General features: G+C 56.1%; 1 protein-coding gene across 3 annotated transcripts in view; it reads left to right on the top strand.

The window, feature by feature from the left end:
• The window catches only part of PSD4 (pleckstrin and Sec7 domain containing 4), a 35,803-nt gene extending 13,858 nt beyond the window's left edge, over window positions 1-21,945 (top strand). For 2 of the 3 annotated variants that reach the window (XM_029937780.1, XM_029937778.1), the window contains exons 2-17: window positions 6,228-7,302; window positions 8,416-8,541; window positions 8,824-8,899; window positions 9,404-9,788; window positions 12,697-12,873; window positions 13,290-13,370; window positions 13,500-13,612; window positions 13,843-13,901; window positions 14,085-14,174; window positions 15,219-15,262; window positions 15,625-15,785; window positions 16,792-16,862; window positions 16,983-17,146; window positions 17,673-17,817; window positions 18,159-18,302; window positions 19,656-21,945. In XM_029937780.1, the coding sequence (XP_029793640.1) occupies window positions 6,337-7,302; window positions 8,416-8,541; window positions 8,824-8,899; window positions 9,404-9,788; window positions 12,697-12,873; window positions 13,290-13,370; window positions 13,500-13,612; window positions 13,843-13,901; window positions 14,085-14,174; window positions 15,219-15,262; window positions 15,625-15,785; window positions 16,792-16,862; window positions 16,983-17,146; window positions 17,673-17,817; window positions 18,159-18,302; window positions 19,656-19,913 (3,060 nt within the window). In that variant the 5' untranslated portion in view covers window positions 6,228-6,336 and the 3' untranslated portion in view covers window positions 19,914-21,945. Of the gene's footprint in view, window positions 1-1,894; window positions 2,071-6,227; window positions 7,303-8,415; window positions 8,542-8,823; window positions 8,900-9,403; window positions 9,789-12,696; window positions 12,874-13,289; window positions 13,371-13,499; window positions 13,613-13,842; window positions 13,902-14,084; window positions 14,175-15,218; window positions 15,263-15,624; window positions 15,786-16,791; window positions 16,863-16,982; window positions 17,147-17,672; window positions 17,818-18,158; window positions 18,303-19,655 lie in introns of all 3 variants that reach the window. The other variant, XM_029937779.1, reaches the window with a different exon arrangement.
• The last annotated feature ends 607 nt before the right edge of the window (window positions 21,946-22,552 follow it).

The raw sequence follows: 22,552 nt of genomic DNA, 5'->3' as shown, positions 1-22,552 counted from the left end.
CCCCATCTTCTCCATACCCTCATTCTCTCTTTCCCCACCCTTTCTGCCCCCCATCTTCTCTGTGCCCCATCCTGTCTGGCCCCCTACCCTCCCTGCATACCCATTCTCTTTTGTTCTCTCTGTTCTCCATCTCTGCCTGACCCCAGCTGACCCACCACAGGGTCCTCAGCACCATGGGTGCCTCTCTCTCTGTGTGCACATTTGCATGAAGTCTTCTTCCGTGTGGGCAGGATGTGGGGCTGCCCCTAGTCATGTCTCTTACAGGAGCTTCTGTCCTGCCCCTCTAGACAAGGAACTCCTATACTCCTCTGTTCTCCGGGACAGCCTCCCTAACCTACCTCGGCCAAGGGCTGCATGGGGCAGGCTGCCTCCTACATCCCTGGGGAGGCCCGGAGCCTTTGCTTTCTCCATAGGAAGGAAAAATTTCCAGGGTGAAGGGAAGGAATGTGCGTTGAGTCTGGAAGCCTAAAGGGAATGAGAGACAGAGACATAGAACCCAGATGGAAGATTCAGGGCCTACTCCGGGAGGAGCTGAGAGCCGCAGGAGCTCACTGGGAGGCTTGTGTGCCTGCTTGTGTGTTTTGGCTTCTCTAAAAGGCCAGCAAAGCAGCAAAGTTCAACTGAGCAGGACGCGCTATTTCCGAGCACCTACCCCCGGGGCCAGGCCAGCAGCAACTTTCAGACCCTTCCGGCTTTATCACAAATCTATAGAGTAGCTTTACTCCATCTCATTTCTTTATTTTATAGATAAGGAACCAGGTGAAGTTTTTTTTTTACCAGAGCCATTCAGCTTGTAGTTGTAGTTGGTTGTAGTTAGGACTTGAGTCTAGTCTGTGAGGCTCTGGATGCAGCAGGGGAGGGGCGTGGACATTCAAGGCTGACACCTCTCCCTCCTGGCAGGTTCTCGTCCCCCCACCCCCTCGCCCCTGTGGCCACCCTGCACCTGTACAGGCTGTGTGCCCAAGCAAGGGGTGAAAAGCAAGCCCAACTCTCAAAAAGTACAATCCAGGTACCAACTGGTCTTCTTGCCCCCAAGATGGAGGCAGAAGTGCACTGAAGCCCAGCGCGAGGTTGGGTAGGGGTCGAGGGACTCATGCCCCCTTAATTCCCCAGCGATCAGTGTCTGTTCTGTACGCCCATCAGCCAGACCCAGCTTAGCCGCTGCAGTGCTCTCCATGCCTCAGAGGGGGCACCTCCCCACTTCCCTCTGCCCCAGCCCCAGCTCCCTCCAGTTCCTTTCTCTCTCTGTCTCCTGGAGCTCAAAGCATTTTGTTGGATTCCATAGAGCCATTTCACTTCTTTCAGAACTGAGCCTTAACGGTCCCAAGCCGTCAAGGCCATCCCAAGCAGCCAATGGCTGCTTTATTTCAGAGGTAACAAAACCCACCTTAGGAAGCATGTGGCAGAGGCTTTCTTCCTCCTTGGTTCTGGTTAGTGCACCTGAGATGAGCTATTTCAGAAGAGATTTCACTGAACACCAGGTCTTAAAAAAAAAAAAAAGTAAGCCAAGAAACTTTGAGATGCAGGAGCCCTGGACTCAGCTCCCCAGTTCCTGGCCCACCTCTGCCTAAGAGCTGCTCTCCTACCTCTAGGAAACAGAGTCCCTTGCTCCACTCTTGACCCTTGCCATGTCAGGCTGCCCTTGCCCAGGTGACTGGTGGGACTCCTTGATGGCCATAGGGAGTGACCTCACCCCTCTGGTCATCCTACCCCTTCATTCAGAAAGGAGCAGTTTAAAAAAAGAAGGAGAGAAAGAGAGGGAGGATAAGGGGAAGAGAAAGAAAGAGAAAGAGAGGAAGAAAGGGATCAGGGGAAGAAGGACCTTCTTAAACTCAGTGATGTGGCCCTTGCCCAGGTGGAGTACCAACAAGGTGATTGAACATGGTTTCCTCAGGTCCTCTCTGTTGAGCTGCTGCCTACAAGCCAGGACCCTACCTCTGGGAAACCTCTGCCCCAGGGCACTGGGCTTCCTGGGAGAAGGGAAGATATGATTGGTTCATGGGCAGGAGAAAGTTGTGAAGTCAAAAGGATGCTAAGTATCCTCCAAGCTTCAGTGTCTCCAGTCCTTTGGTAAGGTTGTTGTGGAGGGGCTTTCTGAGGGTCTGTCCCTCTCACACACTCATCCATCCATCATCCATTTATCCATCCATCATCCATCCCTCCCTCCCTCCCTTCCTTCCTTCCTTCCTTCCTTCCTTCCTTCCTTCCTTCCTTCCTTCCATCCATCCATCATCCATCATCCATCTGTCCCTCCTTTCCACCCACCCATCCATCCATCCATCCATCCATCCATCCATCCATCTATCTTTCCTCTCATTTCCACAAACATTTCTGGAGGACCACTTCTGAGTCAAGCAGGCACCACACTAAACAGTGGGAACACAGATGAATTCAAGAGACTCTGCTTCACAAGTAATTCATGCTTCATTCAATTCATGAAGACCCAAGGGAAATAGATTTATGGGTGGGAACACGGGGCGCCTGGGTGGCTCAGTAGGTTAAGTAAGCATCTGACTCTTGACTTCAGCTCAGGTCATGATCTCGTGGTTTGTGAGTTTGAACCCCACATTGGGCTCTGTGCTGGCAGTGTGGAGCCTGCTTGGGATTCTGTCTCCCTCTCTCTCTGTCACTCCCCTGCTTGCTCTCTATCTCTCTCTCAAAATACAATTAAAATTAAAAAACGTAAAAAAATGATTTATGGGGGAGAAGAGAGAATGATACTTAAGAGAGCCACAGACCTGGGTTTGGGCTCCAGCTCCCCCACTTACCAGCTGAGTTACCTGCGCACATTTCTGACACTGTCTGAGCCTTCGCTTACTTATTGGTAGGGGGGAAATGTTACCACTCATCTCATTCTTGGGGTGGCGGAGAAGACACACAGCCTCACAGCTGTAAAGCATGGAGCTGGATAACTGGCACGTTGCAGGGGCTCGGTACATTCTCTTCGCCTGCCCTGTGGGGTCGGGTTGCCAGATAAAATACAGAATACCAGTTACATTTGAATTTTTAGAGAGTAAATTTTTATTATAAATATGTCCCAAATAAGGAGCATTCTGTATGTTTACTTGCTAAATGTGGCAACTCTACCATGAAGTTGCGTGCCACCCATTTGGAACTGCCAGCCTAGAATGAGGAAGACCTCCCACCAGACTCTGTAACCCCAGGTGTCCCACAGGTGGTCCTGAACTTCTTGAGTCAACACTAACTTTTGACTGATCCACTTGAACTAAGTATAAGGACATGCGCTTCGCCCTGAGCTTTGTAGTCAGGAGTGGGAACAGCACACACACTAGCAGGATTCAGTCCTTCAGCATTTCCATACTGAGACAGGTGAACAGAAGCACAAAGACGCTGCCTTCAAGGTGCTTACATTCTGGGAAGGGGAGGCAGATGCGATCCATGGGAGTAAACCACCCACCATCACACAGTGGGATAAATGCTCTGAAATAAGAGAGTGAGGGGTGGGGTGTAGCCAGGGTGAGTTTGATTGGTTCAGAGTCATGGCCTAGTCAAAGTGCATACCTCTTCCCCATCAAATGCTTGATCTGTCTGTCTGTCTGTCTGCTTCCTCCCTCCATTCCCCAGACTCCACCCCACCTCCCTCAGGGCCCAGAAATCTGCTCCCTTCTCTTTGGTCTCTGGAAAGGTGCTACAGCTTTTCTGATGTTTTCTCCCTTGAACGCATTGAGGAATGTCAGATTTCTTCTGGGAAGGCAAATCCAATGATCATTGATGGCTAGCAGAATCGTGAACATTTACCTGTATGGCTCCCTAATTCATATACATATTTATATAGAATTCTGTACATATTGCCGAGAGGAGCTTGTGGGACTCCTGGCTCATACAAATTGCAGGATGTCCTTTCCACTGGCCACTGCCAGCATTTCTCAGTCCAGTTATTGGCATTTGAACGTCTCCTATCAAGTGGGTTCACGAATGGGAGTAGGGAGTTGATGTCGTCCAGGTGGAATGCTCTCACACCCACAGGGACATTCTCCCGAGGCTGGTACACATTCACATACCTTGTGTGGAGGATTGAGGACTGAAGCAGCGGTGTGGGGAGGGGAGCCAGCTAAGCACAAATAGACCAGGTTCTGGCAGGGAGGGAGGGTCAGGGGAGGTCAGCTTTGGGGTGGGGGAAGTGAGCTGTAAACTAGGTGCTTCTCTCCACCTCTTCCCTCGTCTCGTAAATGGAACTGTCTGCCCAGTGTTTCCCGTGTCCCATGGGCCACAGTGGTGGGATCTCACCTCCTCACTCATACCTGATCATTCTCCACACAGGTTGGGGGTGGGGGGCAGGTTTGGATCTGGTGAGGTTGTCCAAGTATAGACAATGGGTGGTGAGGCTCACTCCTCCTTCCTCCTTGGAAATAGGAATATGGCAGTTCTCTTACTCAGAGAGGACAGAGTAGTAAATGGACAGTCACTCGGGGGGAGCAAGGTAGTCAGATATCGCCCCTTGGGCCAACTGAGCACTTAGGGAACAAAGCATCTGAATGCTCAGCCTATAACTGGGTCTGGTTGGGGGGAGGGGTGTGGGGTGGAGACAAATACCAAGAAGGACCAAAGGCCGAGCTAGGAGATCCATAGGAGAAGACCAAGGGCAAGACCAGTGCACATCAGTTTGATTCAGAGCATTGAATACAAGATTAAAAAGAAGAAACAGCCCCACCTTTGGGGAAGGACAGTCTACACCGTCATCGCCAGAACTTGGTGTCCTGGAAGGCGGGACAGGGGGCCTTTCCCAGGGGCTACAACTTCAGGCCCTAGTCTGAGGCCCTAGTTCAGTAATGACCAATTCGTGCTCTGAGTGAGAAGTGTGGGGTTGGGCAGAGTGGTAAAAGTCCAGAAAGCGGTTCAATTTTTGAGGGACTTTTAGGAGGATGCTCTCAAGAGGAACAAGAAACTGAAATTCATGGTGGTCCTGTGTCATTTCTGTCAGGCACCCTCCTGAAAGGGCACAGTGCCAAGCCATGTTTTCTAGGTGACCTTAAACTATAGGTTTAAACAGGTGGACCCCTACCTGACCCTGGTTTTCCAGCTCTGGGGGTTCCCATTTATTGAATGTCTGATGGCAGGCCATAAAATAGGCAACAGGTGGTTACAAATCAAGGGGAGGTGTGTGTTTATTTGTACCCTTGTTCCCCCAAACAGTTTAATACAGTACATAAGCACTCCTAAGACTTCACGATAGAAACACCTGAGCGAGGAAAGGGAGTCAAAGGGAAACAAGAAAAGGTGTGATGAAGCCAGGGATGCATTCAGTACTGGAAATCGGTGCTTGAAGGGCCTGTACACTTGACTCCGTACTTCCTGAGAGCTAGTCCCAAGAGCGAAACAGGTTGAGTTATGAGTTTCATAGTGTCCACAGGATCAAAACCGGCCCTATGTTCTGAAGAAGCAGGGCCACCCAGAGCGCCATGCAACTCGTTCACATGCGGAGGCTGGAGACGCATGCTTCTGGAAAGTTCTCCCCCCCCCCCAAGATTCCTCAGCTGCACCCAACTGGTGGGGGTGTGGCCGATGCCCCAGTTGGGCCTGAGCGGATGTGGTGCAGCCCCTTGGTGGGCACGGCGGTATCTCTCCTCCCCCTGCCGCTGGAGAGGCCCAGTGGGCTGTGGGTCCTCCTGCCAGGAACCCAGGCTGACTCTAGCCCAGCGCCCCCTCCCGGCTCCACCTGGGCTCAGCGCATGGCTGCAGTGAGAAGCAGCCCCCTAGCCTAGCGAAGGGTGAGCCCCCCAAGACAGGAGCCCAGGAAGGCAGAAATAAGTCAGCCTGGACCTCTCTCTCCTGGGTGCCTGCTTCTCCCCCAGGCCTCCTCGCCTCTAGTCTTGTCTGTTTGGCTCCCACATACTTCGGTTTACATGTGTTTTTGGCTTCCATTGCTTGCGTGCCCACCTTCCATTCCTGCCAACCACTTCAGTGTCTCGGTTCTTCAATCCCAATTCCCAAGTTAAGGATCTGGTTCGTCCAGTTTGTCTTTTTTCAGCTAATCCACTGGGCCACCTTCAGCCAACAGATGGGGGTCTTTGGAGCAAGCTGTTGAGACTGGGGGTCGACAGCTCGTATAGTGCACCCCTCACCCCTGGCAGGGCTGTGGGTGGCAACATCCCTTAGCCAGGGGCTTGGATATGGCAGACACCCCAAAACACATCGAACATGCTAGATGTGTGCCTCCCGGGGCCGACGGCCCTTTGCTAACCTGCATTTGTTCTGGGTACTTCCAGGGTAGACGTGGATTCCCAGCGGCGCCCCTGGCCAGTGCTCCCCCTAATCCACACAATGGGATGGTGAAGGCGGACATTTCTGGGGGCTCCTGAGCAGCTTGCGCTCTGGATGATGGGTGACGACGACCTCTCTGAACACCCCAAACCCATGGGATTTCTCAATCTCTACTTGGGAGACGACCTGCAGCCCTGCTCAGGAGCTCACCTGAGGGAAACGCGAGGCCATCCTGACCCTCCCAAACCTTGTGCGGAACAGACCTGGTCCTCTGAGCCTCCTGATTGCACAAAGCAAGATGCTCCCCCCAGGGGCTTCAGCTCAGAGCCTGTGTACCGAGGGAGCGGCTCTTCCCATGGGGGGCCCAGGCACCAAACAGCACCCCCTGGGTCACCCGGGAGCAGCCACCCGCTGGGGAGCCCCAGGCAGAGCCACAGCTCATCCACCCAGGTGGTGTTCTGGGCAGGCATCCTGCAGGCCCAGATGTGCGTCTTGGACCTGGAGGAGGAGCTGGAGAAGACAGAAGGGCTCCGGGCCGAGCTGAGGTGCTGCGTTCCTGCGGCCCCTGTGGAGCTCCCCGCCTTTCCCTCCAGCCCTACTGGGCCCCGGGACTCGGGCCTCCACCCCAGGCCCAGGGAGGAGGACTCTGGGGGAGACGGCAGTGGGCCTGAGGGGGAGACTCAGAAGCCTGTGTGGCCGAGGGAGGAAAGGCCAGACTCTTCCCCAGAGTGGGGTGCCGAGGAGGAGAGCGTGTTCTTCGACAACCCCCTCTTTTTGGAGAGCCCTTGCTCAGACACTGGTGCTTCTGGAGCTCGCTTTTCCTGGGGGTTCTCCGGCTCTTGCACAGATGTGAGACCTGGGCCCCAGTGTCCCCAGACCCTGGAGCCTCCACCCCCAGGAGGTGGAGTGCCACAGGAGCCGGACAGTGAGCTGGATTTGGGGGGTGGCACATCTGACTCCAGCGGACACACCACACCTCCATTCCCGGTGCCCACCTACCAACCTCACTCCTTCTCATGGGCTGTGGCTGACACCACCGAGGGGGCCCCTGAAGCACCTTCTGGCTGGGGGAAGAGTGAGGTAAGCCGAGCCCTGGGGACCAACCCTAGGCTGTGCATGGGGACACGGAAGGAAGGGCCTTTCTCTGGGGTCACTGGGCCCGGAACGTTCTTCTCAGATTCCAGGGCCTTTTGGAATTCTGAAGTAATAGAGCCGAAAAGCAGGTCCAGTGTGGCCTTCAGAATTATAGGGCATTTTACGAATGCCATGATGTGAACAGAACATGGTGGCAATTAAGTCCACAAATGTCTCATCTCCCCAGCTTCAGGTAGCTGTGTCTGGACACATTTGGAGAACAAACAGCTCCTTCAATTACAGCATGTTCCAGGCCATTCTTAGTCTGCACCCCTCCTGCCTCCGAGACATTCCCAGCTGTAACAGGGCAGGGCCAGGCCTGAGAGATGACCTCTGCCCCTGGCAGGGCAGGGTCTGTGTTAGGAGTCTTGTCGTCTCTTTTCTTGAGAGATTTCAGCATTTAGTTACTTTTAGTTCACCATCTTTCAACACCCACCCTCCTCACCCCCGTGTTGATAGATTGGGCCCCTACGACAGTGGCAGAGGTCCTTGATATCAACGGGGACAAGTTACGGGGACAAGTGACGTGAGACATGAGACAGCAGGGAGCCCGGTCTTCCCAGGGAGACCTCTACTTAAGAGATAAGGAACATCAAGATGGTAGAGTAGGGCTGTAACTTTCTAATCTCTCGGGTTGCAAAGAACAATGGTAGAAGAGCCGTTAACCCGAGCAGCTTTCTCACTTGACCCCAAGGTCAGAGGAGCTGCTGGGGACTGTTGGGATTCCTCTCATCTGAAGGCTGGGGGAGGGGGGTCCGGTGTGGGGCGTTGTGGCTCTGTCCTGTGACCCTTATTGCTCAGCGTCTTTGGCGTCCTCAGAGGGAAGTCTGGGAGCCCCATCCTCACAGCATGTGGCATTTGCTCCTGTCCTGGTGCCTGGACGCTGCCACCCTCCCTAGAATCCAGCCCGTCCTGGGGCTGGTGCTGCAGCCCATGGAGGGAGGAGGCAAGAAGTCAGTGAGCATGCATGGGAGGCCCGGGAAGCCTTGTGGGGCGTATTTAAGGCCCTAAAGAACAGTTTCCCTCAGGTCAAACCTCTTGCCCCTCCTTCTTTCTAAGACTTCTGTGGAAGACAGCCGTGACCCCTCCGCGTCTGCAGCATCCTGTGTGGACAAAGCACTGACCTGGGAAACAGGACATGTCAGATCTGCCCCGAGCCCCACCACACACCCTGCACAACCCTGGGCAAGTCATTTCCCCTCTCTCAGCCTCCCTTGCCCCATCTGTATGGAGGACCCTGAGTCCAGCGATACTAGGGCCCGGCACCAGTGCTTCTGGGATGTGGGCCTTCTCCCATCCAAGGTTCCTCTTCTGAACTGAGGACCGAGACTATAGTGGACTGGGTATTGTCTGGGTGGGGAGACAGCAGGGAGGGAGGGGCCCTGGAGACGCAAGTCATTCTCCCCTACTGGCCTTCCCCTCTCAATGCCTCCAGGGCTCATGGAGATCCTGTGCCTCTCTCCACAGGCCCTGCCCAGCCCTGAAGGCTGGCCGACAGAGGGTCCTTCCTGGTCCCCGGTGCCTCTTCTCTCCCAAGACCGAGGTGAGAGCTAGTATGGGCTCTGGGAAATTGGGTGGTGGGAGGGTTTGGATCCAGGTGGGGAGAGATCACCCGACCCATAGGTATCACTGAGAAGTCCCATTGTATTGTGATGGGGCCAGACAGACTGGGGTTTAATCCTGCTTGGGCCTCTGTGAGTTCAGCAGTACAGTGGGTTTGAAAATGCTCATTTCATAGAATAAATGAAGAAATGGACACAAGACTCAGCATTTCTGATGCCTGGGTCCTCATGGTTTAGGAAGCCCTGAACTCCAGGTTGTCTCAGGACTGGAGTCTCCTGGGAGGCCTCTGGTCACTGCCTCGGCATGTGGGAGGTCACTGCCCGAAGGAGGGACAGAACGTGCTGGCTGCCCTGCTCCAGGGGAGGAGCCCTGGGGAGGGAGTTTGCGGAGGTGGCTCTCCAGGCTGTTTTCCTGGCGCTGCCAGGCCCCTTTGCCCTCGGTCTCCTCTCGCTCCATGTCAGCTTCACTCCATGCTCTTCTGCAGGTGACAGTGATGCTGAGTGTCCCCAGGAACCTGCTCCCTGCACATTGGCTCCTGGCCTGCTGGGGAGCCCAGCATCTTCCCCGGAACCTAGCAGCCCCGAGTCCGAGAGCAGACGCGCCGGCCCCAGGCCCAGCCCTGTGTCCTCCCAGGAAGGCAGCCCGCGGCTCTGGGGCCACCACCTGGGCAGCAGTTTTTCCGAGTGGACACTAGATGCTTCACGCCCTTCACCCTTGGAGACAGATGGAGCAGAGCCACGTTTCCTGGAGGAAGAAGAGGCAGGAGAAACTCCAAACCCAGGGAAGGAAGTAAGGAGTGAAAGCCCAGCCAGGGCTCCAGAGGCTGGAGCCGTCATCCAGCCTGGTGCTCACTTGACTTCCACGGAAGGGTAAGTGTTAGACTAACCAGCTCTCTAATTGTGGATACATTTAGAAATACCCTGGTCTGGACAGAGCATTAGAAATGTGCAGTGGGATTTAACACACGAATACCTACTAAACCAGGAGTATATGGCAGTGCTAGCAGCTATGAGAAACACTGGGGGGGTTGAAATCATGAGAAACTGAGAAGCAGACCGTTAGACATGTGGGGCAGCATCTGTGTGTGCTGAGGCAATGCCCCAAGAGTCTGGACACTGGCAGACGAGGAGGGGAGGTGTCTGGGGGAACCTTAGCGGGTCCATGTGCCCAGAAAAATAGGAGTCATGCTAGGCAGGGCTGGAGAGTGCAAGGTCAGAGCTTGTGATATGGGGATTTCACATGCTTTGAATTTGAGGAGGTGTCTAAGAGACATCCATCCATCCGTGAGCCTAGGCCCAGGGTGCTGGCTCAGACCTCAGGGGAAGCCGGAATACCAAGGGGAAGTTTGACTAGAACCAAGGCCGTGGATCTCGGGGCCCATGGCAGGATAGAATAACCCCAGAACTGTGGCCAGAGTCAGGAACAGGACTCCTGGGAAGCCAGCCTGGATGTCTCTCTGCTCCAGGCAGCCTCGTGGGGACTGCCAGCACCTGGGGGCTCCTCCCAGGAAGGAGGTTTTGTTGTCTGGCTGGCTGAGGGGGGACGTACTGAAGAGACCAGGGGGCACCGGGGATATTCTGGGTGTGCTAACTGGAAGGTCGGCCCACTCCTAGCTCAGTGTCACTGGGTGATGGGGACAGAGCCTCAGGCAGTGCCAGAAACCGGAGCGTTTCCTCCTGCATCTGGAACACTCCGCTGTCACTGGAGGTGTTTGGAGGCTAGGTAATCAGAGGAGTGTCTCAGAATCTGAGAAGAGAGTATTCTCAGTCGATTCAACCCAAAATAAAAAGTAAGTAAATCCACTTAAAATGAGAAACATACTTTCATAGTAAATAATGAAAAAAAGGATTGGGGTTTTTCTTACTATGATGCTAAATCCTACATAAGTGAATTAAGTTTAATCTTATTTTTGGCACAATATAGGATTAATGTTCCTGGCCTGAGTTTGCTGGCCCAATGAGATGTCTCCTTTAGGCTTGACTGTCAGAGTGAGGTCATAGAGGTTATTTTTATTATATTTTATTTTACTTTTCATCTCAATTCAATTTATTTTTTTTAATGTTTATTTTTGAGAGAGAGAGAGAGAGAGAGAGAGAGAGAGACTGAGTGTGAGTGGGGGAGGGGCAGAGAGCAATGGAGACACAGAATCTGAAGCAGGCTCCAGGCTCTGAGCTGTCAGCACAGAGCCCGACACAGGGCTTGAACTCATGAACTGTAAGATCATGACCTGAGCTGAAGTCGGATGCTTAATCGACTGAGCCACCCAGGCGCCTCTCAATTAATTTATTTTAATAACAGCTTTACTGAGAAATAATTCACATACCATATGACTCACCCATTTCAAGTGTACACTCCTGTGACAGTTTATATTTGCATTATTTTTTCTCCCCCCAAAGTAACTCCCTGTCTAGATATTATTTAAGTCATTGACTAAGTCACTTAAAGTTTTTTTAAATATCTTTTTATTTATTTTTGAGAGACAGAGAGAGACAGTGCAAGCAGGGGTCAGAGAGAGAGGGAGACACAGAATCTAAAGCAGGCTCCAGGCTCTGAGCTAGCTGTCAGCACAGAACCCACGAACCGAGAGATCATGACCTGAGCTGAAGCCAGACGCTTAACCAACTGAGCCACCCAGGGGCCCTTGTAATTTCACTTTTCAGTGAGTGTCTGTTATGCTGGCCCGGCCTCCTAATGCAGGCTCCTCCTGCATTAGGAGTCTCAGAAAGCAGTGGGGAATGAGTAGCAAAGATATGCCCAGCGAGGGTGGGGACGGGCAGAGATGGACGGTCGTGTTAAGGAGAGAGAGCAGCCTAATTTTCTAAGTGGCCAGTTTATTAGTGAACATTTGCATGGTCTGACGAGTTTTGCGTACCGCGCAGCTCCCTAACCGTGGTCACGTGGATAACGAGTGTGCAGATAACAAGGACACGCCACCCCGGTTGTCCTGTTGCAGGGGAAACAGAGGACTCAGGGAGAGACTGGGCTCAGTGACTTCCGGGGTTCTAACTGCCGGGCTCTGAGTGTCCCCTGAGTCTGTCGGGGTTGCCTGGGCCCCGTAGTAAGCTCATGATAATGACAGGTCCCATCGGGGCTCCTGTGGTGACGGCTTCCTTTATCGCAGGGCTACCTGTGTGAGAAGGGAGAGGTCAAGGTCGAAGGTTGCTTCCTTGGCTCCTGAGCTGTAGTGGTGCCAGGTGCCTGAAGCCACTCTGGCTTCTTGTTCTCCCCTCATCCTTGCACCTTCTGTGGCTCCAGCTCTAGGGGTGAAGCTGGGGCTGGGGCTGGCAGGGGGGAGGGGGCACGGAGGTGTCCCAGGCCGGGCAGGACAGGTGAGGGAGATGAGGGCTGGTGAGGTTTTCGGAGACCAATGTCATCCCTCCTGGGGATGGATTAAATGCCACTGGTGTCTTCTTCAGAGGGCACACCTGCCACCTGAGGTGAATTGGGCTCAGAACATCTTGGTGGTTTGCCCAGAAAGTGCCAGGTGCTAAGCTTGGCTCTGGCCCTTGCCGGCTGGATTCTTCTGGTGCCCAGCCCAGGCCAGGCCAGGTCAGGCAGGCTGTGACCGTGCCTCTTTCCCTGGTGAGGCTCTGGCCCAGCTCCCCCGGTCCCCACTACTCAACACTACTCAAGGCCCTGGAGATCCAGCTCACCTGCTGAGCTCTGGACAGGGACTCGGAGCATCCCTTCCAGGACCGGCCTGTAGGGAAACTTGACCCAGTACCCCTTCCTGTCTACCCCCCATGGTAATCTGAGCACACTGTTGGACTTTTGCAGGCTTCCTAAGAACTCCATGCCCCAAGCACAGTCCCCAGAGGAAGGCCAAAGGCCACAGACTGGAGACAAGCTGGCGAATGGTGTCAGGACTGACAAGGTGGCCTGGAACTTGGCCTCTCGCCTCTATCACCTGGAAGGCTTCCGGAAGTCTGAAGTGGCCGCCTACCTACAGAAGAAGTAAGGGGCTTTGAGCCTGAGCAAGGCTGGAGGTCAAGTCAGGAGAGGGAGCAGTGGTTGGTGGGCTCCATCCACCAGCTGCACCTCCTGTCCCTGGGTCCCTGCTGCCCCACTGCTGACCATCCTGTCACTCCTGTCCCAATCCATGCCTTCCCCATCCCCTGGCCCTGCCTGCCTCATCTTCTTCATCACACGTGTCACTGCTTGTCCATACTTCTAAGCCCTACTTAGAGCCACTGGTCTGGCCCTCTTGTCTCCCCTACCCAACTCCTCATGTCCTCCCCACTCAATTTTGGATGGTGCCAGTGGCAGACCAGAACCCTGCTGCCCCACTACCCCCTCACCCTCTCGGGACGGGTGCAGGCCCTGGGGCCCAGACCCCCAGTGCAGGCTTCATGCCCATTTCCTGTCTGCAGCAATGACTTCAGCAGGGCTGTGGCTGAGGAGTACTTGTCCTTCTTCCAGTTTGGAGGCCAGAGCCTGGACCGTGCGCTCCGGTAAGACCTCTGGGCCCTCTCTGGGGCAGAAGGGGCGCTGGTGAGGCTAGAATCTGATTGCCCCCAGGCTCTTGCACCTGCTGGTGGGCCCTGCCTGGCCTCCATCCTGAAGTCTGGCCCTCCTTCCAGGGGCTTCCTGCAGGCCCTGGTGCTCAGTGGGGAGACTCAGGAACGTGAGCGAATCCTCTACCAGTTCTCCAAACGCTTCCATTACTGCAATCCTGGGGTCTTCTCCTCTGCAGGTAGGGAGGGGTTGGCCCTGGATTCTGGGGTCCCTGGGAGAGGGTGGCATGGAAGTGTCCCCTGGTCTGTCTGCTCAGGAGTTCACTGCGTAGCAGCTGGTGGGAATGTGTTTGGGGGACTGTGGAGAACCAGAAGCATTTGGGGGTCACCCCACATGGCACAGGCAGGTGGAAAGGCAGGAGTCGTGGTTCCAATGAGCTTTCTCTCCACTCTTCTCCCTCTGGAGCAGATTCTGTACACACCTTGACCTGTGCCATCATGCTCCTTAACACGGACCTGCATGGACAGGTGAGAGGGTGGGGGGGTGCAGGAAGAGGGGGGTTGAGACCAGAGGCCTGGGGTGGGGCTCATGGAAGGGCCCTGGGGGAAGTAGGTCTGGAGAGCTGGAGGTTCCAGAGGGACCACCTGGGGAGTTATTCTGTTGGGGTGGTGAGTGTGTGCCAATGGCCCCATTTCTCTGAATGGCTGCAGAACATTGGGAAGACAATGAGTTGCCAGGAATTCATAACCAACTTGAACGGCCTGTGTGACGGCGGGAACTTCCCCAAGGAGCTGTTGAAGGTATGTTGGGGAAAGGGGGATGATGGGGGGGGTGCACTCCCTGGGCTCATGGTGCTGGGGCTCCCAGCCTGGGCCTGGTTCTGCTGCATTATCTTTGGGAGGACAGGCTCGTTTATGGAAGGTCCTAGCGTGGGTCCTAGCCACCAGCCTCAGCCCTGCCTTGGGATTTATTGGCTTGTGGAAATTCACAGGCTCCCTGCCTTGGACCTACTGAATTAGGATCTCTGGGGGTGGGGCCCCTAAAATGTTCTCTTAAGCTTCCCAGCGATTCTGAGGCGTGGGGGATCCAAGGAGCACTGGTCTCTTGGTCCTCTGAACGAATGAAGGGCAGAGTTTCCATTGTCGTTAAGTCTACGATGTAGGAGCCAGAGGTTCTAGGGTTTGAATTCTTGTCCCTCGGCCCACTTGGGCTCCTTCTGGAGTAGCAACCATTTTGTGATGTGGTCCTCACAGTGAAATAAAGGTTGTCAGGTGCCTAGCGTGCTGCCAGGCACACTGTGTGCTTTTCATAATCAGTGATGGTGCTGGTTCTTCTGTCTGCGTGGAGAGCATTTCTTGAACCCTAGCTGCAGGCCAGGCAATGCCAGGGCTCCAAAGGCAAGCAGGACGCATCGACTGGAATGCTCTTTGTTACATTGTTTCGATGTTCCAGCATCTCATTTATCCATTCACTCACCATACATGTATTGCTCCCAGTCGGTCAGCTGTTCCTGCTCTGTCCCATCCCTTTGGGCGGGATGGCATGTGGTTCATTCATTTCCTTCTCAGGAGAACTAGCTCAGGCCTCACAAAGCTCAGGTAGGGATTCGGATTGCTTTGATTGCCCTGTCTCCAGCCAGGCCCACAGCAAGTGCTCTGTGAATGGTTACACGCATGTGTGGGTGTGTGGATGCATGGATGAGCTGCTTCCTGCTCAGGGAAGAAGGGCAGCTGTGTTGGGGGTGGATGAGGCCCATGACAGCCTGCCCCCATCCTGCCAATGCCAGGTAGCGTTTGGGCCTCATACGCCGAGGCTCCCGGCCCACTGTGTGCCTTCTGTTCTAGGCCTTCTACTGGTCTATCCGGAGTGAGAAGCTTGAATGGGCTGTGTAAGTGAGAGCCCCCTCCCTGCCACTCCCCACCCCTTCCCTGTCTCTGGGCCTGTGCTCCCTCCACCTGCCCACCTGAGAGTTGGAGGAACCCTACTGGACAGTGTTCCCTACTGAGTGAGTCCCAGTCAGAAGCTGGGCCCTGGGCCAGTTTCAAAGCAGGTGGAGGAGCCCAGGTCATTCCTGGAGGGGCCGGGGGGGGGGGGGGTGGGGGGGTGGGGATGACAGGAATGGATGAGCTGGCTTGGAAGGACTCCTTTTGGGGGGTCCTGGGATATGGCTCTCCAGTGAGAGTGGGTGGAAGGTGCCTCTCTGTGGCCTTTGCCCACTCAGTACCCCCAACCTGATTCTCTGATGTCCAGGGATGAAGAAGATGTACCCAGACCAGAGAAAGCCCAGCTGTCTCCCACTGCGGGCAAGATGATCAAGCCCTTCCTCCAGCTGGACCAGAACCCCACGGCACCCACTTACAAGCAGGGCATCCTGGCCCGGAAGATGCATCAAGATGCAGATGGCAAGAAGAGTGAGTGTCTGCTGCCCCGCGGCTGTGTGGGGCTTACGTCTGCCACCGAACCAGAGTGTGTGCCCGTGCGTGCTGCAGCGGCTCGGCTCGGGGACAGTGGCTGACATGTGCGGGTGTGCAGAGAGATCCCACAGGCCAAGGACAGGCGCCTGTGTTCCTTCCTTGCTGGTGACCATGTGCTGGGTGCTGTGTAACAGCCAGGGGGCGGGGACGCAGGGACAAGACAGACCTGGGTACTCTCTGCCCTCCAGGGTCCCCGTGGAAAGGGGAAGTCAGACAAACGCATCGGGGTCTGGGGTCAAAGGCGGAGATTGCTAAGTGGTGTAGGGAGGGTAAGATCAGATGTGGGGGTGTGGAGGAGGGCCAGGTTTTGGTTTTGTTTGGGGGGTGAGATGTGGGGGGCAGGGATGGGTCAGGCTTCTGAGATATGATGGTATCTGAGCTGAACCTTGGATGAACAAGAGGACTGTGTAGACACAGTTTGCTCTGAATGGCGGGAGTATGTGTGACAGAGAACGATAGGAGGTACATTTGGCCTCATCCTGCAGACAGGTGCAGGCTTTAGAGCAGGCCAGCAACAGGACCAGAGCCTTATGGAGTCCTGGATTGGACAGGGTGTGGTGAGCCTTTGGCTCTGAGAAGTTACAGGGCCTGAGCAAGGCTCGGAGGGGCATCCGGGGAAGCAGGGCTTCTTCCGCGTGAGCACTGAGTCCCTGTGCCTCTCTGGATGGGACCAGAGAAATGTCTAATGGGACTGTGCTTGTGGGTGGGAGTATTCGGAGAGGAGGGGGGATCAGCGTGGACATGCGCTTTGGTTGGTTGTGGGGTCCAGCCGTGATTGCCCGGGTGTGAGGCATGGCTCATGCCTGTTGGTGACTGTGTTTTGTTGTGTTGGGAAGTCGCCTGCTTCCGTGCACCTTGGGCAGGGAGGGACGGAGTTGGTGGGGCAAGAGGCCGTGTGTGTCCATATGGGGTGCCCACCTTTGTGTACTTACTCCTGGCACAGCGCCATGGGGCAAACGCGGCTGGAAGATGTTCCACACCTTGCTTCGGGGGATGGTTCTCTACTTCCTGAAGGTAGGAAAGGGGTGCACACCCCTGACGGGTGGGGTGGGGGCACAGGGAAAGGCCCAGGATGGTTCGGAGGGTGGGCAGCTGAGGATAAGCTCTTTCCTGAGCCCCTGTACCCCGTGGCAGGAAGAAGACCACTGCCCTGCAGGGGAGAGTTTGGTGGGGCAGATGGTGGACGAGCCCGTGGGGGTGCACCACTCGCTGGCCACCCCGGCCACCCACTACACCAAGAAGCCGCACGTCTTCCAGCTGCGGACTGCCGACTGGCGGCTCTACCTCTTCCAGGCACCGTAAGTCCCCGGGGGCGACAGCAGCAAAGACCCGGACTCTCCTCTCCCCATCCCTCACTCACCCTCTGATGGCTGCTGGCTGGGGCCCTGGCGGGAGCCGCCTTCTTAACCGGGAAGCCTGAGGATGCTGCAGCTGGAAGGGGTCCTAGGGCGGCCCCTGAGGCTGGTGCTGCCTGCTGCCCGCCCCACGCTGACGGCTTCCCCCGTGTATCCGCCTCCTGCGCCCAAGTCTCGCGCCAGCCTCCCAGCTCCAAACAGAGGATTCCAGGAAACCTCTAGCAATTGCTCTCGGTCTTGGGCATTTGGTCTAAAATCTCTTGCCTTCCCAGATTTTCCTCTTTGACTGATGACTGAAGCCACCGGCGGAGGTCAACCACCTCGGCCAGTGGCCTGTGGCAGGGCTTCTGAGTTTTTGAGACGCAGGGTCCCGAGAGTCTGGAAGACTGTGCAGACCGCAAGAGGCTGTGGGAAGAGGGTCAGGACCAACTCTGTGACCTTGGGGACCCACGGCCTCCTCTGCCCGCAGCACTGCTAAGGAGATGAGTTCCTGGATCGCGCGCATCAACTTGGCTGCGGCCACGCACTCGGCGCCGCCCTTCCCCGCAGCGGTGGGCTCCCAGCGCAGATTCGTCAGGCCCATCCTGCCCGTGGGTCCCGCGCAGAGCTCCCTGGTACAGCCTCCGGAAGGGCCGGGTGCAGCAGGGAAAGAGGCTGCACGGGACCCGGGACCAGAGGGGAGGTGGGAGGGAGGGGGTAGGGGGGGACTGCTCACCTGGGCCCGGGAACAGAGCGGGCTGCAGGGGTGGGCGGTGGAGGGTACGGGGGACTGCCCACCTGGGCCCCGGAACAGAGGGAGGATGAGAGGGCTGCACACCCGGGCCTGGGAACAGAAGGGGGGTGGGCTGCACACCTGGGCCCGGAAACGAAATGGGGTTTGCGATGGCCTGTGCACCTGGGCTCGGGAACCGGGACGAGCGGTGGGACAGCTGCCCCCTCTGCCTCCCGCTCCCAGGAGGAGCAGCATCGATCCCACGAGAACTGCCTGGACGCTGCCTCCGATGACCTGTTGGATCTGCAGAGGAATTTACCGGAGCGGCGAGGCCGCAGTCGGGAGTTGGAAGAATACCGCTTGCGGAAGGAGTACCTGGAGTATGAGGTCAGGCGCCGGAGTCTCCGCCCACCCGGCTCTCCCGCCCCCTCGGCCGGGCCCTCTGCCGCCCTCTCGTGGCCGCATCCGTCGTTGCAGACTTAGTTTCCTTCGCTGCTCTGGTGGAGGGAGGCCATGTACGCACACTCACGGGCAAGGGGCGTGCGCTAAGTGTGCGTGTCCTTGTGCACTCAGACCTCTTCACTTCTTGTCCAGGGGGCGCCCAGAAGCTGCTTGTCTGCAAACACTCACGGGGGACGTTATTTTTATAACTTTCTTTCACCCAAGAGCATACTGTACTTGGCTTTCCCTAAATTGAAGGAAAAACCATTTTAGTTGAATTATTTCCCTAATACCTCCCTGATACTAATAGGCAGTATTTATGGAGCTTGTATTACTTGCCTCTGTTATCTGGTTTAGTTGTCTAACAACTCTGGGTAGGGACTGTTGTCCTTACCTTACAGATGAGAAAACTGAAGCACGGAGAGACTAAACAACTTGTCCAAAAATGATGAATTCACATGCTGCTCCAGTCAGGGCCCTATGATCGAAGCCAAAATGTCTTAATCCCTGACCCCTCCACCTTATACCCAGATTTTGCTATGGCCTCTCATCCGAGCACCTGCCGGGAGCCTAAGCAGGGGGTAGGTGAGGGGCATTGTGAGAACAGAGAGGCAGAGGTCAGAGAAGGGACCCTCGGGGCTGTAAACACTGGGCCTCGCGCTGCCCTCTCCCTGCCTATGAGGCTGCAACCTCTAGCAAAGCCCCTGCCCTCCCCAGACCTCATTCCCCTCTGTCTACAGCAGAGACGATGGTTCGTGGGCCACCCAGCCACCCAGGCCTGGGCCGAGGGTCCAGCGAGATGGAGGATGGGAATGTGCTTGGTACTCCGGGACGTGTATCTGAAGGCTGCTAGTTTCGGAGGCCTCGGGAGTGTTAAACAGACGAGGGTAGTTAGCATCTCTCTCTCCAGATGCCAATTGTTAAAATGCTATTCAGACTCAATTAGGCTTCGGTACAGATGTGAGCTGTTTGTGTGCCGTGCTGCACAGATCAGGCCTAGCGGGTTATGGATCTTTTAGTGTCTCAGAGATGGAGCATGTTCTGGAGACGTTAGTTACAGCATTCCAAGGTGGTGGCTGTTCGGATAGGGCTGGGCCGGGGGGTGATAGCATCCTGGTAACCACAGAGTTCGGATGTGGGGCTGTTGTGTCCTGCAAAGTTTGGCTGCTCAAGTGCAGACCTTGGCTGTTGGTGCAGCACTCTATCTCACACGTGTGAGCTCGCTGCCCCCCACGATTCTAGCTTCCTCGTACCCTGCAGCCAGGGTGGCGCTAAGCTGGTGGGGCCCGTGTGTTGCAGAAAACCCGCTACGAGACGTACGTGCAGCTGCTGGTGACCCGTCTTCACTGCCCCTCGGATGACCTGGACCTGTGGGAAGAGCAGCTGGGGAGGGAAGCCGGAGGCACTCAGGAGCCCAAGCCCAGCCTGAAGAAATCCCACTCGAGCCCGTCCCTGCACCAGGACGAGGCCCCCACCACGGCCAAGGTGAAGCGCAACATCTCAGAGCGCAGAACGTACCGGAAGATCATCCCCAAGAGGAACCGCAATCAGCTGTGAAGCCGACACCACCTCACAGACTCTGGCCCCCCACTCAGGGTGGACCTGAGATGAGACCCCCGTGGAGGAGCCTTGTTTCAGTGGGTCCGTGGTGGGGGGCGAGGCCTTCCCCTTTCCCTCAGAAGGACAACCCCTGTCCCCCTGTGATCCTCACTCTCTCCTGCGTTTACTGGAGCTTTTCCAAACTGCTGTGCCTACCCGAAGGCAGCCCCCACTGCCCCGGTGTCCGGTCACTCCCGAGGGAGGAGGGAGGTCAGGGATTTGGGTGTGCTCGAACGTCACCCTCTACCCTTCCACGATCCACACCTGCCACGTTCCTTGGGCCTGGGGGAAGCTTAGCACTCACCTGAGAATCAGAGAGTACGCCTGGGCCCTGGGTTTCTAGAGAGGGGCTGGGGCAGAGGAAGCCTCTGGGTAGTCAAGTCTGGGGAGCCATAGCCCTGAGGGCGATCTTGCTCTGGGGATCAGGTGACCTACTCTGAGAGGTCCTGGGAGACCCCAGCCAGGCCCAGGTAGCAGAGCGCAGGGTCAGGCAGGGACTCCACAGGCTTTAAGGACCAGCTCGGTGAGGCTGACTCTGGGGCCCTCGCCTTTGTCTCCTTTCCCCCTACAAGCATCCGTGCACCATGGGCAAATGAGACAGGCCCCACGTCACACAACCAATTACTAATCAGCAGAGCAGAGCCAATGGTGGGCAGTGAGGGCCAGAAGGGGTTGGGGCCTCCAGAGCTCTGTAGAGAGGCCTGGGAACAAGAGGCCTTTGTTTTCCCAGAGCAGGGAAGGAGGTTCTCCAGGTTGGGACCCTGAGAGAGGCTGGGGGGCGAGAGGCGGTGTCGTGCCCGCCTGGGCGCTCTCCTGGAAGGAGTTTGCATGAGAGCTGTGAGGGCCAGGTGGAAGGCTGGCTCCCTCCCACACACCCCATTCCTTGCATTTCATTCCCAAGGAGGGGCCCCTGCCCCCCTGCCCCCCTGCCAGCTCTCAGGGGGCTCTGCTGCCCTCCCTGGGAAGTCCCCTTGTGCTGCCCTCTGGCTGCCTCCCAGCTGGGCTCGGGGGGAGGTTCCGGACACACACAGGTCCGGGCTCTGCCTGTGGGAAGGAGGCTGGGCTAGAGGGGCAGCCACCATTGTCTCTGTTCAGCCAAGTGTGCCCGCCGGCTGCCGGCCAAGAGGGGCCTCTGCTGCCTGTCTGCCGCCTGCTGGCCGACGCACTGCCTCTCCTGCCTTCCCGCCAGGGGCCCCTCTCCTCCCATCCGTGCTTGTCACCAGCCCTGGAGCCCGGAACACCACCAAGTGGGACTGGCCCTTGTGGACCATGAGGGGTGTCCAGCCAGGGCCCAGGGCTGGGCCAGATACCCAGTGGGCACACAGTAACCACAGGCCAGTGAGGAAGGAGGAGTGCACGAGTATGTGAGGCTGGGGAGGGCTGGGCCGTGCTGGGCAGTGGGGCCGCCTGCAGAGTGGGTCTGGGGCTTCCTTTGCCCCAGCACGCCCGTGCATAAGCGTGTCTGCGTGTGCATGTGTAGGTCTGTGTGCATGTGTGGGGAACGTACTGTGCAGGAGTCACACATTTATAGTCTGTCAATGCTGAGGGGACCTCAGGATCCTGTGTTCATCCACTCCTTCCTTCCTTCATTTCACAAATACTATTGACCACTTTTTATGGGCCAGTGTTAGGGGATTCCAAAATGACTTGAACATATCTCTGTCCTCAGGAGGTAAAAATCCTGTTATCTGGCCCCTTGCTGTCAGTATACAAGCACACTTTATCTTGCTGGTAAAGACACATTCCCACCGTTTGCTCAGGGATTTGGATTCAGGAGGTCTGGGTCAGGGGCACGGATATGTATGTTTAAAGCAGCCTGGGTTACCGATGTGCAGTTAAGAGGTGAAAACCTAGCATTAGGTGGGTGTGACTTGCCCCAAGACTGATGCTTAAAAGCTTAGCCTTGAGCGCGGGATTTGACCTCACTGAACATATATCCTTATTTCTAAAACCAGAATAAAATGCAGAGGTTCGTCTGCATTTGTGCATATGCGTGGCCCTTCGATGCATCTTTGCTCATGTAGAACTGGCGCCTCTTTTTCACCACGGGCACATGAAGCCTATAGAGACAGCTCCCGACAGCAGGACCCTGCCTGGTCAATGCTTGGCCAGGCCAGGAGACTGGGCGGTTAGGCTGCAGTTCTAACATGTGGCCACTAGAGGGAGGGCTTGCATCTTTCAAACTTCTGGAGCCCAGGTGTCCAGCGGAGCACGGCTCTTTGAAGAGGAAGTTCGTGTCCCCGATGGTCACCAGAACCAGGACCTCCCCCTTCCCTAAACACACAGTGGTCCACGCCAGGACTCCCACCGCCCACCTTGTGGAGAAGTCTGCGAAGCAAAGGGTTGGGACCCTGACATCGTCCTGCAGATGGAGAGGAAAAGGGGTTTCTGGGGCTTTCTGTGTGGGGGAAGCCTAGAGTTCCCTACACAGCTGTCCCTACAGAAGTGAAAACTGAGTGAACCCCAAGGCCCAATCCTGAGGTGTGGGGGCAGATCCAACCCACAGGCCCATGTCTGACCTTGTGTCCACCCTCTCTTCTGTTGCCACCTGGGAAGTGGGGTTGGTGCATCTCTTTGCGGAATATGGGATGGGCACC

This window comes from Suricata suricatta, chromosome 4, assembly GCF_006229205.1.
Source record: "Suricata suricatta isolate VVHF042 chromosome 4, meerkat_22Aug2017_6uvM2_HiC, whole genome shotgun sequence".
NCBI classification, from domain to species: domain Eukaryota; kingdom Metazoa; phylum Chordata; class Mammalia; order Carnivora; family Herpestidae; genus Suricata; species Suricata suricatta.
Note: the sequence above shows the minus strand (reverse complement) of the source record. Positions and strands in the feature narration are given on the sequence as shown.